The 13,904-nt window shown below is 38.3% G+C and overlaps 1 protein-coding gene across 2 annotated transcripts in view; it reads left to right on the top strand.

The window, feature by feature from the left end:
• Positions 1-13,904, top strand: part of EIF5B (eukaryotic translation initiation factor 5B) — a 69,614-nt gene that overhangs the window by 15,848 nt on the left and 39,862 nt on the right. For both annotated transcript variants that reach the window (XM_047781449.1, XM_047781448.1), the window contains exons 2-5: positions 10,014-10,139; positions 10,242-10,326; positions 10,980-11,655; positions 13,457-13,674. In XM_047781449.1, the coding sequence (XP_047637405.1) occupies positions 10,014-10,139; positions 10,242-10,326; positions 10,980-11,655; positions 13,457-13,674 (1,105 nt within the window). The remainder of the gene's footprint in view (positions 1-10,013; positions 10,140-10,241; positions 10,327-10,979; positions 11,656-13,456; positions 13,675-13,904) is intronic.

Genomic DNA, 13,904 nt, shown 5'->3' with positions numbered 1-13,904 from the left:
TGTTGATTATAGAGTAGTGCTTTTCATCCTTTAATGTGCTTATGATTCACCTGTGGATCTTATTAAAATGGAGATTTTGAATCAGTTAAGTCTTGGTGGGACCTGAGATTTTTGCATTTCTAACAGGTGATACTGATGCTTCTTATCCTGGAATTATTCTTTGGGTAGCACAATATGAATGACCACTTGATAGTGAATGTTTTGCCTCCTATAATGGACTTCTTTGGAGTTCAGTATGCTTATACTAGTAAGGGCTCAATTTTCTAATATCTTTTTTAATATGAGCTAATGACTTTATATTACAGCCCTTTCTTTCTCTTGGCAGAAATGTTTAATTTATGTAGTAAGTCTGCCTCTGATATTTTTCATCACCATGAAACAGCTTAGTGAAGGAGAGTAAACAAAAACTTGGCTTGATGTTCTATGATAGTACACTGATAAAGTGGCCATCCATATAGTTCATGGAATGTGCATCTTAAATCTATAAAATTAAAACAAATTAGATAAAAGTTACTGGGGAGAATTTTCAGGTTTCTGAAGTTACCCGCAACCCAACATTTCCTTTTTGCAACCACCCCACCCTGCCACCATTGAGGGTACTCAATCCAGTTTGAAAAAGCTGCTCTCAACTGATTTTGTTATGTACATTGGAATCCATAGTAATGAAGAAACTTATATATACTTGGGGGTATACAAGAAGATGCTTGTATTTACTTTTAAAAGTATTCTTATCACCTCAATATATGAGGTGGGGAGAAAGTGTGAGAAATGTATGAGAAAGTGGGGAATTAGGCTGAATTTTGTGGAACATAGTAACATTCCATTTGCTTGCAATGAATGATGTAAGTAGCAGTATGATTTCATATTCCTTTTATGAATGCCTTTAAGAAAGTTTTAAGTTGGGAGGGCTTTTTTTTTTTTTTTTGAAGACAGTAGGTACTTCTGAGTTCATTAATGTTAATGGTAAGGAATGGATTCCTCCTTATTGTATCGTAACAAGTCATTCCAAACTTAGTGGTTTAATACAATAAAAATCATCTCTCTTGGTTCTGAGGGCTGACTGAGCTCAGGTCTTGGTTGGAAGTCTCCATGTGGCTGCAGGTAAATGATGGCTGTGATGGAGTCATCTTAAAGGCTGCCTTATGGCACTCACTCAACTTTTGGTGGTTGATGGTGGCTATTGCTTGGGACTTCTGCTGGAATACCTGTCCTTAACCTCTCTGTGTGGTCTGGACATCCTCATTAGCTTGGCAGTGAATATCTGAAGAGCCATAAAGTAGAAAGCCTCTGTTCAGAATCTATAGCATCATTTCTTCCATATTCTTTTGAGCATATAGTCACACAGTCTGACATTGAAGGGGAGAGGCATAGATCCCCACCTTTCAGAGTGTCAGAAATTTGGGGGCCACATTGTAAGAACCTTGGGAGTTCCCTTTGTGGCTCAGTGGAAACGAATCCGACCAGTATCCATGAGGACGTGAGTTCGATCCCTGGCCTCACTCATTGGGTTAAGGATCTGGCGTTACCATGAGCTGTGGTGTAGGTTGAAAACGTGACTCAGATTCCACGTTGCTGTGGCTGTGGTGTAGGCCAGCAGCTACAGCTCTGATTTGATCCCTAGCCTGGGAACTTCCATATGCTGTGGGTGCAGCACCCCCCCCCCCCCAAAAAAAAAAGATTGTAAGACCCACAGAGGGTAAAGTTAAAAATAAAAAGGCATTGAGAAGAGGGGCTGGTAGGATAGAATCCTAGGAAGCTTGGAGGTTTTAATTTGTGTGGGAAAGGGTTGGATTTCCTATGTTCTTATCTAACGTTAGTTAGACAGCTTTTTAGTGGAAAATGCTCGTCATTAATAAATGAAGTTTGTTAATTTTAGATTTGAGAGATTTGCACATAAAGTTCATTTTCCTTCACTTGCTGTAAACTTCGTTGTTTTGTTGGTTATGTGTCTTTAAAAAGCTTTACTTATTGATCTCAAAATGGAGTGTCTTATTTTTCATATTATTTGCAATTTTTGATTATTCCAAAAAGTCAAACACCAAAGTTGATCACATGCCTTGCTTGCACAATTAAACAAGAAACACCATGTTTTAAAAAAGATTCCTTCAGGATTTTGCTGAAGTGGAAATGAATCCTAGTAGTATTCATATAAGGACGTGGGTTTGTTCGATCCCTGGCCTTGCTCAGGGGGTCAGGGTTTTCGGCCTTGCTGTGAGCTGTGGTATAGGTTGCAGATGTGGCTCGGACCTCGAGTTGCTCTGACTGTGGTGTAGGCTGGCAGCTGTAGCTCCCATTCAACCCTTAGCCTGGGAAATTTGATATGCCGCTGGTGTGGCCCTAAAAATAAAGAAAAATAAATAAAAAGATTCCTTCACAATAACATATTTTAGTTACATTGCATTAATAGAAATTAAAGTATTGTGAATATTTATACATTTTTATTTACATAACTTATAAAAACGGGTATATGACTTAAGTATATATAAATTTTAACCTTTACTGTTTAGTAAGATAAGTGCATTCTGTAACTTCTCACCTGTTTTTATAGTATTCCTAGAAATTTAAACTCTCTTTTGAGGTGTAACGAACATAAAATTCACAAATTTCAAATGTGGAGCCTGTGAGCTTTGATAAATTAAACAGCTATGCTTCTTTTATTACAGTTGTGACACTGAATTTTTTATTAACCCCAGAAGTTCCCTTATGACTCTTTGTAGGCAGTACTCTCTGGCCAAAAATCACTATAGCTTTTGGTTTTTTTTTTTTGGAGGGGGGAAGCACTCTAGATTTTCCTTTTCTAGAGATTCATGTAAATAAAATCAATTCCTTTATTGGCTGACTGGGTTTCACTTAATACTTTTGAGATTCATCTATGTTGGTGTGTGTGTGTAACATTAATTCTTTTATCATTAAGTATTCTTTTGTGTGGATAAATGACAATTTGTTTATGAATTACCTGGTAGATGGATATTTAGGTTTTTTCCAGCTTCTTGTGATTATGATTAAATCTGCTATGAACATTTGAGTGCAAGTTTTTGTGTGGACATATGTTTTCGTTTCTCTTAGGTAAATACCTAGGAGTGGGATTGCTGGGTCCTATGGTAAGTGTGTATGTTTAACTTGAAGAAACCGCCAAGCTGTCTCTTCCAAAGTGGCTATGCCATTTTTGCATCCTCTCTAGGGGTGTGTTCCAGCTGCTGCACATCCTCTCTCAGCACTTAGTATTATCAGTCCTTAATTTAAGTCATTCTGGTGGCTGTGTAGTGGCATCTCATTATGGTTTTATTTACGTTTCTTAGTGATACTGGCCATCTTGTCATGTGTTTACCAGCCTTTCTTGTATTTCATTTGGTTTAAGTGTATATAAGTCATTTGCCCATTTAAAAATTGTGTTTTTTGGAGTTCCCATCATGGCTCAGTGGTTAACAAACCCGACTAGTAACTGTGAGGTTGCAGATTTAATCCCTGGCCTCGCTCAGTGGGTTAAGGATCCACTGTTGCCGTGAGCTGTGGTGTAGGTCACAGATGCGGCTCGGATCCCACGTTGGTGTGGCTGTGGCGTAGGCCGGCAGCTGTAGCTCCGATTCGACCCCTTAGCTGGAAACCTCCATATGCCATGGGTGCGGCCCTAAAAAGGAAAAGAAAAAATTGTGTTTTTTAATGTTGAAAGTAGGAACTTTTTATGTATCATAGACAAACCTTTCATCAAATATATTTATTGCAACTTTTTCCTCAGTTTGAGGTTTGCCTGCTCATTTAAACAGTGTTTGATTTTCTCAGACTTTTAAGATAATTGTAGATTGACATGCAGTTGTAAGAGTTAATACAGAGAGATCCTTATACCTTTCGTTCAAATTCTTCTTGAATGAAAAACATCTTGAAAAACTGTACAATATCACACCCTGGATATTGACATTGATAGAACTCACCTAACATATGCAGATTTGCCCAGTTTCACATGTACTAGTGTGTTTGTGTTTGGTGCTACACATGTGTAGATTTGTATTTTCTCTACAGTCAAAATACAGAACATCACTGCAAGATTCCTCATGTTGTCCATTTGTATCATGTTCAACTCCTTTCTGTGTACCTCCCCACCCAACCCTAGTAACCATGAATCTGTTCTATACTGAGAAAATTTTTTCTTTTCAAAAATTCATGTAAATAGAATCATGTTTGTATATAACCTTTAGGAATTGGCCCCTTTCTGCTCAGTCTGGTTTTCTTGAGATCCATCCAAGTTGTTGCATGTATCAATATTTCATTCAGTCTTATTGCTGAAGAGTATTCCATGGAATGGGGATGAACCATTTATTTAACCATTCACCCATTAAAAATGTGGGTTGTTATCAGCTTTTGGCTATTACAAATAAAGCTGCTCCAAACATTTGTTACAAGTTTCTGCATGACATCATTTGGGGGGGGGTGGTCACTGAGGGATAAATGTGAAAGAGGTCATATGCTGGGTCCTATGGTAAGTACATTTTTAGTTTTACAGGGAAATGATAGACTTGTTTTCCAGAGTGGCTATACCAGTTTATATTTTCACCAGCAATGTCTGAGTGATCCAGGTCCTCTGCATTCTCAGCCAACACTGTTCTCATCATTGTTTTGAGGGGAGAAGACATTCTGATGGGTATGTAGTGATATCCCATTGTACTTTTCTTTTTTCTTTTTTTGGCCACCCCACTGCAGATGGAGTTCTCTGACCACGGATGAGATCTGAGCCTCAGTTGTGACCTATGCCACTTGACCCACTGTGCCAGGCCATGTGTCCTGGCACTGCAGAGACACAACTGATCCACCTATGCCCCAGCCCCATTGTGATTTTAATTTGCATTTTCCAAGTAGCTAATAATGTGAAACATCATTTATTTACCATCTGTAAATACTCTTTTTTTTTTTTTTGGTCTTTTTGCCTTTTCTAGGGCTGCTCTGTGGCATATGGAGGTTCCCAGGCTAGGGGTCTAATCAGAGCTGTAGCCGCCGGTTGGCACCACAGCCACAGCAGTGCCAGATCCGAGCTGCCTCTGCGACCTACACCACAGGTCACGGCAACGCCGGATCCTTAACCCACTGAGTGACGCCAGGGATCAAACCTGTGACCTCATGGTTCCTAGTCGGATTCCTTAACCACTGAGCCATGATGGGAACTCCCTGTAAATGCTCTTTAGTGAAATATCTTTTTACGCGTTTAGTCCATCTTCTTGTTGGATTGTTTGCATTTTTACTGTTGCGTTTGGAGATTTCTTCAAGTATTCTAGATACTAGTCTTTTTTCAGATAGGTGGTTTGCAGATATTTTCTCCCACTTTTGTAGCTTGTTTTTTTTCATTGCCTTCACATGGTCTTGTATACACTTAAATTTTGATGAAGTCCAATTTTTTGGGGGGGGGATTGTACTTTTAATTTCAAATCTTAACTGTTTGCTTATTGCAAAGAGATAATAATTGAAATATACCAGATCAACAAAAAAATTCAGTCACATTTGTGTGTATTATTGAGTATGTAGAAACAGATTAAAAATACAACTTTGGATTTCTTTAAAAGTTAACTTTTAAAGTAATTAGAAAATCACAAAACTGATGAAAGCAATCAAAGAAGATCTAAATAAATAGAAAAACATACCACATTCATGGATTGAAAAACTCAACGTAATTGAGATGCCATTTTAAAAAAATTCATACACAATGCAGTTGCTATTAAAATTACAACAAGATTTTGGGGGGGGGTAGATGTACACAAGATTGTTCTAAAATTTGTTTGAAAAGTCAAAGGAGTTAAGAATATATAAAACGGGAGTTCCCTTTGTGGCTCAGCAGTAATTAACCTGAAGAGTATCCATGAGGATGTGCATTTGATCGCTGGCCTCACTCAGTGGGTTAAGGAGCTGTGGTGTAGGTTGCAGATGTGGCTGGGATCCTGTGTGGCTGTGGTGTAGGTTAGCACCTGCAATGCCAATTTGACCTCTAGCCTGAGAACTTCCATATGTTGGAGGTGTGGCCCTAAATAAATAAATAAATAAAACAATTCTGATAATAATAAAGGGAAAGGAATCACTCCATTTGATTTCAAGACTTTCTGTAAGCTTTTGTGACCGTGACATCAGAGAGAGAGACACAAATCAATAGAGACAAACAGAGAAGTTAGTAATGGCAGTATACAAGTACAACGGAGTGGTTTTTGACAGAGGTGCAAAAGCAATTCAGTGTAGGATGGATAGTTGAAATGTTGTTGGAGCTGTTGTATACCCATAGGCAAAAAAGATAAAAATGGATCATCGATTTAAATACAAACATTAAAGTATACAACCTTCAAAATATAACATATTAAAAAAGAATATATTAAAAATCTTCAGGATCTAGGGGTTATTGAAAAGTTCTCTGTCATGACACCAGAAGTATCCATAAAGGAAAAAACATGATAAATGATATTTCATGCAAATTCAAAATTTTTGCTCTGGTTAAAAACCCTGCTAATTGGACAAGCTACAAACTGGAAGAAAGTATACATAAACCATGTATCTGACCAATGACTCATATAAAGAGTTAAAACCCAGAGTTCCCATTGTGGCTCAGTGGAAACGAGTCTGACTAGTATCCATGAGGATGCAGTTTTGATCCCTGGCCTTGCTGCAGTGGGTTAAGGATCCAGTGTTGCCTTGAGCTGTGGTGTAGGTTGCAGACGTGGCTTGGATTCCACATTGCTGTGACTGTGGCGTCGGCCTAGCTGCAGCTCTGATTCAGCCCCTGGCCTGAGAACCTCCATATGCTGTAGGTGCAGCCCTAACAAAAAGACCAAAGGAAAAAAAAAGGAGTTAAAACTCAACATTAAAAGAAAATCAATCCAGTAAGAAAATGACAAAGATATGAAGAGACATTTCACTGAATATATATGAATGGCAAATAAGTACATGAAAAATGTTTAACTTTGCTAGCCTTTAAGGAAATGGAAAATAAGACATTGATGTGCTATAATCACACATATATTAGAAAAGCTTAAGGAAAAGTAGCCATAATACTAAATACTGGCTGGGATGTGGGAAAAAATGCATGTCTCCATGCATTGTTGGTGGGAGTATTAAATGGTGAAGTCACTTTAGAAAGGAGTTTGACTATTTCTTAAAAAACTACACATACTCATTTTTTGAGGCCATTAAGTTGTAACTTTTTTTTCTATCTTGATGGAGGAATGTGGCCTATTAAAATGCTGAGTTGAATACAGTAAGCTGCCTGTTATTTCTGGAAATCTGCAGAAACGTTAGAATAAAGGATTAGGGGCTGTTAGGGGGAATATTAGCAGGAGTATTGTGTTTTTGATAAAGGAAAAAGTGATCTGCAGTAAGATGTACCTACAGGAAAATACTTTTACAGATTCCATGAAGATTTTAAAGCTTTCTCTATCAGCATGACTGAATTTTATATTTGACTGTTTATTGAAATCTTAAAGCTGTAGTGTGTAGTGGGTAGGTAGAAAAGTAGGGCTAAAAATGTAGATAGAGTATGGTGTAAAGTTTCTAGTTAAATCACTGACATTACGTGTCACCTTCATGTCCTGCTGTCTGTCATGTTTGACATTTTAGGACATTCTTTTGAATCGGGCAGGAAGTTTAATACACATGAAAGAACTCATTGTAGCTAAGGCTAAGTCATTGTTATAACATTGATATACTTTGTAGCTATGTTTGGATTTCTCAAATAATTTTCAGGAACTTGATTATTTCGCATTTTCTAGGAAGTCAGTATAATTCTGGTATGTGACTTTCTAGCCTGAAATTGTTGATCATCATCCTTAAGCTTAATACAGTTGTTATGAGGATAAAGCAACATAATATATAGTATGTCTAGTGGTTGGTCAGCACAATACCTGACATACAAGCACTCAAAACTGTTAATTTCTATTAGCCAGAAGTGGCTTTTCACACTCAAGAGCATACAGATGTAGTCTTGTATTTTGTTACTCTAGAAATGTTTGTTAATATTACGGAAATATAGCCAATCAGAAGTTATTTTGATTAGATGAATATCATTTAGGTGAGAGTTTGCAAGTTTTTGGAGTTTAGCTGCTGAGCCTCAGTCATGAACCACCTTCCCATCTCACCCTGTCTCAGAAGCTGCTGCTGTGTGAAATATTGGCAGGGGTGTCTGGAGATAGTGCTGGTTGATATCATGCCGGGCCAGACTTAGGTTTGTGCTGGGTTCTTCCTCCCTCCTTTCTATATACATCCAGTTGTCACTTAAGTGTTGCTGATCAATCCCCGTGGTATTTATCTGACGTGCATGTCTTCATCTTGTCTGCCACTGCTGCAACTCAGGTATGTGTTTTGTCATCCCAATTAACTATAAAAGCTTCCTCCCTTTTCCTGCATCCTAACTGGTTGGGATTCTGCCCTGTCATTTGTACCAGAGGTAGCTTTCTAAAATGCATATTTGATTATTTCAGCAGGATTAAGATCTTTGGCTTTGGAATCAGAACACCCTGGGTTCAAATCCCATCTCTGCCTTGTATGATTCTAGAGTTCTCTGTGCCTCAATTTCTTCATTTATAAAAAAGAAAAACGATTCAAATCTCACCTCAGTTGCCTGGAAAGATTGCTAAAACTACATTGCCTAGCTCCCACCCGAGTTTCTGGTCCCTTAGATCGTGGGTGGGTTCAAGAAATCAGGAACCTATGAAAAGCTGCTGAGTTGGTTCAGATACCCTTTTGAGTCTTCCTGAGGCACCATGCATGTTAATGCCTTTAGGTTTTTCACTTATTGTGTCTGATACAAGCACTCTCTTTGCCTGGTTCACTCCTGCTTCTCCTTCAGTAATTGGTTCTAGGTTTCTCCTCTGCTAGGAAGTATTTGACTTTTTCATCCTGTATTTGTTGCTTTGGGAAGTCACCGTCAGTATAGTGGTTAAGTGTTCTATAATCCCCCTCAAATACACTGTCTAAAATATAGGACAAGAGGGAACAAACACATTTCAATTCTGGTCAGCTACTAAAGTGTAGAATTCCTTTAAATCACAGCGTTTAGCATTTTGCAATTCCTGGCTTCCTCATTTGTTCTCTCCCCTACAAAGCTCCTTGAGAATAAATCCTATCTCCTCAATGTCTTGTTCGTAATCTTTAAGTTATGTGGTTAAAAGTTATTGTCTTTTGGAATTCTCTTTATTGAAGTGAAGTATCTTCATAACAAGGCATTCACCGTGGAAGCCATGTTGCATGAGGTCTTTGTTTTATTATTATATCACTTACTTGAACTCACACCTTTTCTACCTGTACATCTCAAACCGGCTGACTTCCTTTGTTTAATGTCGGTTTTAGCTGGAACTCAGTTTGGTTTACTCTAGTTAATATTGGTAGGTAGGTAAGGACATCGTGGGATGGAGCCAGAAACAAAACCAGGAATGTAGAAGATTATGAGCAGGTTTGGTTCTGGATTTTGGGGTGTTCTAGGTGTTTTATTTATTTATTTTATGTGAATCATTCCTAATTTATTTAGATTTGGATGTGTGGACATGTTTTGCTGAAGGCATTCAAACTTTGTGCAACTTTGTTTTCCCTTTGGTAAATGAGATAATAGACTAGATTAAATTTCTTTCAGCTCTAAAAATTCTGCTATTCTAAGTAAAAATACATAGGTATCCATTATTGATAATCAAGTAATAAGAATCTTTTTTTTAATCTTTCAAGTTCTCTTCATTTTATAAGTAATTTCATTCAGACAGTCCCAAAGAAACTTTGTTATCAACAAAAGTTTCTTGATTACCTTGATTTTATTCCTCGAGCTCTTCATTGTTATTCTTTCTGATTTGAGTGCAACTCAGTCTTTGTTGAAGCAGATACAGAGAGGCTGATAAGTAGGTATAACTCAAGTGTTGTCGTAAAAGAACTTTGCAAATGATTTTTCTCATTGGGCTGCTAATGCATGAAAAAGGCCAAAATGAAAAAATTTTTTCTCTGTAAGTGAATGTGGCAAATTATTTTGCTCTTGAGTAACATTTAGGTCTTCTTTGTTTTCATTTAAGTGCCAAGGATGACATTGACCTTGACGCGTTGGCTGCAGAAATAGAAGGAGCTGGTGCTGCCAAGGAACAGGAACCTCAAAAGTCAAAGGGGAAAAAGAAAAAGGAGAAAAAAAGACAAGATTTTGAGTAAGTATATTTTAAATATATTTGATTTTTCTTAGCTTTGGTACTAGATTTACTTATTACACTAATTCAGTACCTCAAAATAGATTTTTAATCTGTTTCTAGTGAAGATGATATCCTGAAAGAACTGGAAGAATTGTCTTGGGAGGCTCAAGGCATCAAAGCCGACAGAGAAACTGCTGCAGTAAAGGTGAAAAGATTGTTCATTGTTGCTGGATCATGCTTCCTCCTAGCTCATTTTAAGGACCGCTTTTGGTAACTTTTGAGCAATGTACATATGTTAGGTAAACGTTTCTATAAAATTTGATGGTAAAGGGGGAAAACAATTTTTAGGAAAGAAATAGTTAAAAACCTTTCACAGATATAAAGATGCTTTATTTGGGAATCTGAAGGTATTTCCTGGTTTGTAAAATTGCTAGATTTGAAAGTATCACACTTTCTAACTCTGTCTCTGATTTTTTATATTGTTTCTTGACCATCCTTTGAATGTGATAAACATCAAGTAATGAGAAAGTGATAGGTGTTTTTCTTTCAGTTTCTTCCCTCCACCCCCGGATTTTATGCCATTTGTAGAAGGCAGTAAATGAGGACGGTGACTAGTGCTTGCTTCAGAGCACCTGGATTCTGCATTTTACAGTGAATGTGAGATGTACCTGAAGCCTAGGAGAGCTTCTGGTACTTGCTTGAGTTTTATATTCTTGTTAAAGGGATCTTATTTTGAAATTATTTTGAAAGTTTTTTCTGTGTGTACTTAATGAAGTATATGACTTTGAAGAGTCTCGGTTATTTTCAAAAAATAAAGTATAACTCTGTTAATACTTCTAACAATGGAAATTTTTTTAGCCAACAGAAAATAATGAAGATGAATCCACCTCAAAACAAGATAAAAAAAAGAAAGGACAGAAAGGCAAAAAACAAAGTTTTGAAGATAATGATAGTGAAGAATTGGAAGATAAAGATTCAAAATCAAAAAAGACTGCGAAGCCCAAAGTGGAAATGTACTCTGCGAGTGATGATGATGATGATTTTAATAAAGTCTCCAAAAAAGCTAAAGGGAAAGCTCAAAAATCAAACAAGAAATGGGATGGGTCAGAAGAGGATGAAGCTGACAGTAAAAGAATTAAAGAGCGTGCCAGAGTACATTCTTCTGGTGAAAGTGGGGATGAATCAGACGAATTTTTGCCATCTAGGAAAGGACAGAAAAAAAATCAGAAAAATAAGCCAGGTCCTAATGTAGAGAGCGGGAATGAAGATGATGACTCCTCCTTTAAAATCAAGACAGTGGCTCAAAAGAAGGCAGAAAAGAAAGAGCGTGAGAGAAAAAAGCGGGATGAAGAAAAGGCAAAGCTGCGGAAGCTGAAAGAAAAAGAAGAGCTAGAATCTGGTAAAAAGGACCAGAGTAAACCAAAAGACTCACAGAGGAAAACTGAAGAGGAAGCTGTAAAATCCAAGGTGATGCTTGATTCTGGAGCAGCTCCTGCCCCTGAGGAGAAAGGGGAGACTCCTGCAGCTGCTGAAGGTTGGTAGTGGTGCGGAGGAAAGGGCGGAGGGCTTAGCTTCCTCCTTAGTCCAAGTTTTCATCTTTGGGCTCCCAAACCATCTCATTACTTATCCTTGGTTATAAGGGTGCTGAGTTGCAAGAAGCTTTTAAAAAATTATGTCTGAGTATTCTTGTACTCGATTTTTTCATTGTTAAATGTTTATGTGTACAGTAAAAAATACCTTTCAAAGGTTTTATACACAAACTAGGATTTTCCTATAATTTCATTGTGAAAAGCAACTTTTTGCTGTTGATAAAGACCAGAAGTTGCCTAATAAAAATTTTATTTTTTTGATAACAGTGTGAGATAATACCTGAATTCTTTCCTCTTCTTAAAAACCTATGAAATGGAAAAGTAACACGCTAAAATTAGATAACATTTTTTGGCAATAGTGATTCATGTTTTTGTACCATAAACAATAAAAAAGAAACTTTCTAGTTAAATTTACCCCTCTTATTCAGAATGAAAACAAAGATCAAAGAATCTACATAGGTTTTCTTTAGACTAGAATTCGTTTGTTTGTTTTTGGCTGTGCCTGTGGCATGTGGGAGTTCCCAAGCCAGGAATCAAACTTGCACCATAGCACCAACCCAAGCTCCTGCATTGGCAGTGTGGGATCCATAACCTGCTGCACCACAGGGGAGCCCCCTAGACTAGAAAACTTTTAATGCGAAATTTGGCATAGCTTCTTTAACCACTCATATTGTATTGTTTGTACATCCTTGAGGAGAACCATCATGAAAGCTTCGTAATCTTTAATTCTTTAGCAGAATGCTATGGTGGTCTTAGACTCTAATTATATTTTCTATTTTTTTTCTCCTAAATCCTCTTAAGGTAGGCATGATTCTTACCACTCCCATGTTATAGAAACAAAACTAGCTACAGAATTTAGGAATCCAGACAGTATGGATTAAGAAGATACTTTGGGTACAGTATACCTTCTTCCTACTGATAGGATTCCCCTGTCTTGATCCCTCAGGACAACTCAGAGGAGCAGCATTGTAATGTAAGCTCCCGAGGAGGCCAGGAGGGTTGTTTTGAGCTCTTCTGGCTTCTCAAATGCTCAGGATGCCTTTATGCCTAGAGATGTTAGCCTGCAACTGGCATCAGCCTTGGCCCACTCTAGTCCCTGAATTCTGGGGTTTGCTCATATTGCCTTAGGAAACAACCTATTTATTTATTTTGCTTTTCAGGGCCACACCCACAGCATATGAATGTTCCTGGGCTAGGGGTCCAATTGGAGTTACAGCTGCTGGCCTATACCACAGCCACAGCAACACAGAGTCCGAGCCGTGTCTGGGACCTACACAAACAGCTCAAGACAGCGCCAGATCCTTAACCCACTGAGTGAGGCCAGGGATCCAAACCGACACCTCATAGCTCCTAGTGGGATTCATTTCCACTGTGCCATGACTGGAACTCTGGAAACAACCTTTTTATTTTTTTTGTCTTTTTTTGTCTTTTTTTTTGTTGTTGTTGTTGTTGTTGTTGCTATTTCTTGGGCCGATCCTGCGGCATATGGAGGTTCCCAGGCTAGGGGTTGAATGGGAGCTGTAGCCACCGGCCTACGCCAGAGCCACAGCAACGTGGGATCCGAGCCGCGTCTGCAACCTACACCACAGCTCACGGCAACGCTGGATCGTTAACCCACTGAGCAAGGGCAGGGACCGAACCCGCAACCTCATGGTTCCTAGTCGGATTCGTTAACCACTGCGCCACGATGGGAACTCCTGGAAGCAACCTTTTTAAAAACTCTTTGCTTCTCTTCTTTTTTGGTAGATGACAATGAAGGAGACAAAAAGAAAAAAGATAAGAAGAAAAAGAAGGGAGAAAAGGAAGAAAAAGAGAAAGAGAAGAAAAAAGGACCTAGCAAAGCCACAGTTAAAGCTATGCAAGAAGCTCTGGCTAAGCTTAAAGAAGAAGAAGAAAGACAGAAGAGAGAAGAGGAAGAACGGATAAAACGGCTTGAAGAGCTAGAAGCCAAGCGGAAGGAAGAGGTATTGTTGACATTGATGTTTTGTTGTACTGAAAATCTTCTCGTGAACTCTCTCTAGCTTTTTTTTTTTGCCTTTTGTCTTTTTGTTGTTGTTGTTGTTGTTGTTGTTGCTATTTCTTGGGCCGATCCTGCGGCATATGGAGGTTCCCAGGCTAGGGGTTGAATGGGAGCTGTAGCCACCGGCCTACGCCAGAGCCACAGCAACTCGGGATCCGAGCCGTGTCTGCAACC

Source organism: Phacochoerus africanus, chromosome 5 (assembly GCF_016906955.1).
Source record: "Phacochoerus africanus isolate WHEZ1 chromosome 5, ROS_Pafr_v1, whole genome shotgun sequence".
In the NCBI taxonomy this organism is placed as follows: Eukaryota; Metazoa; Chordata; class Mammalia; order Artiodactyla; family Suidae; genus Phacochoerus; species Phacochoerus africanus.
Note: the sequence above shows the minus strand (reverse complement) of the source record. Positions and strands in the feature narration are given on the sequence as shown.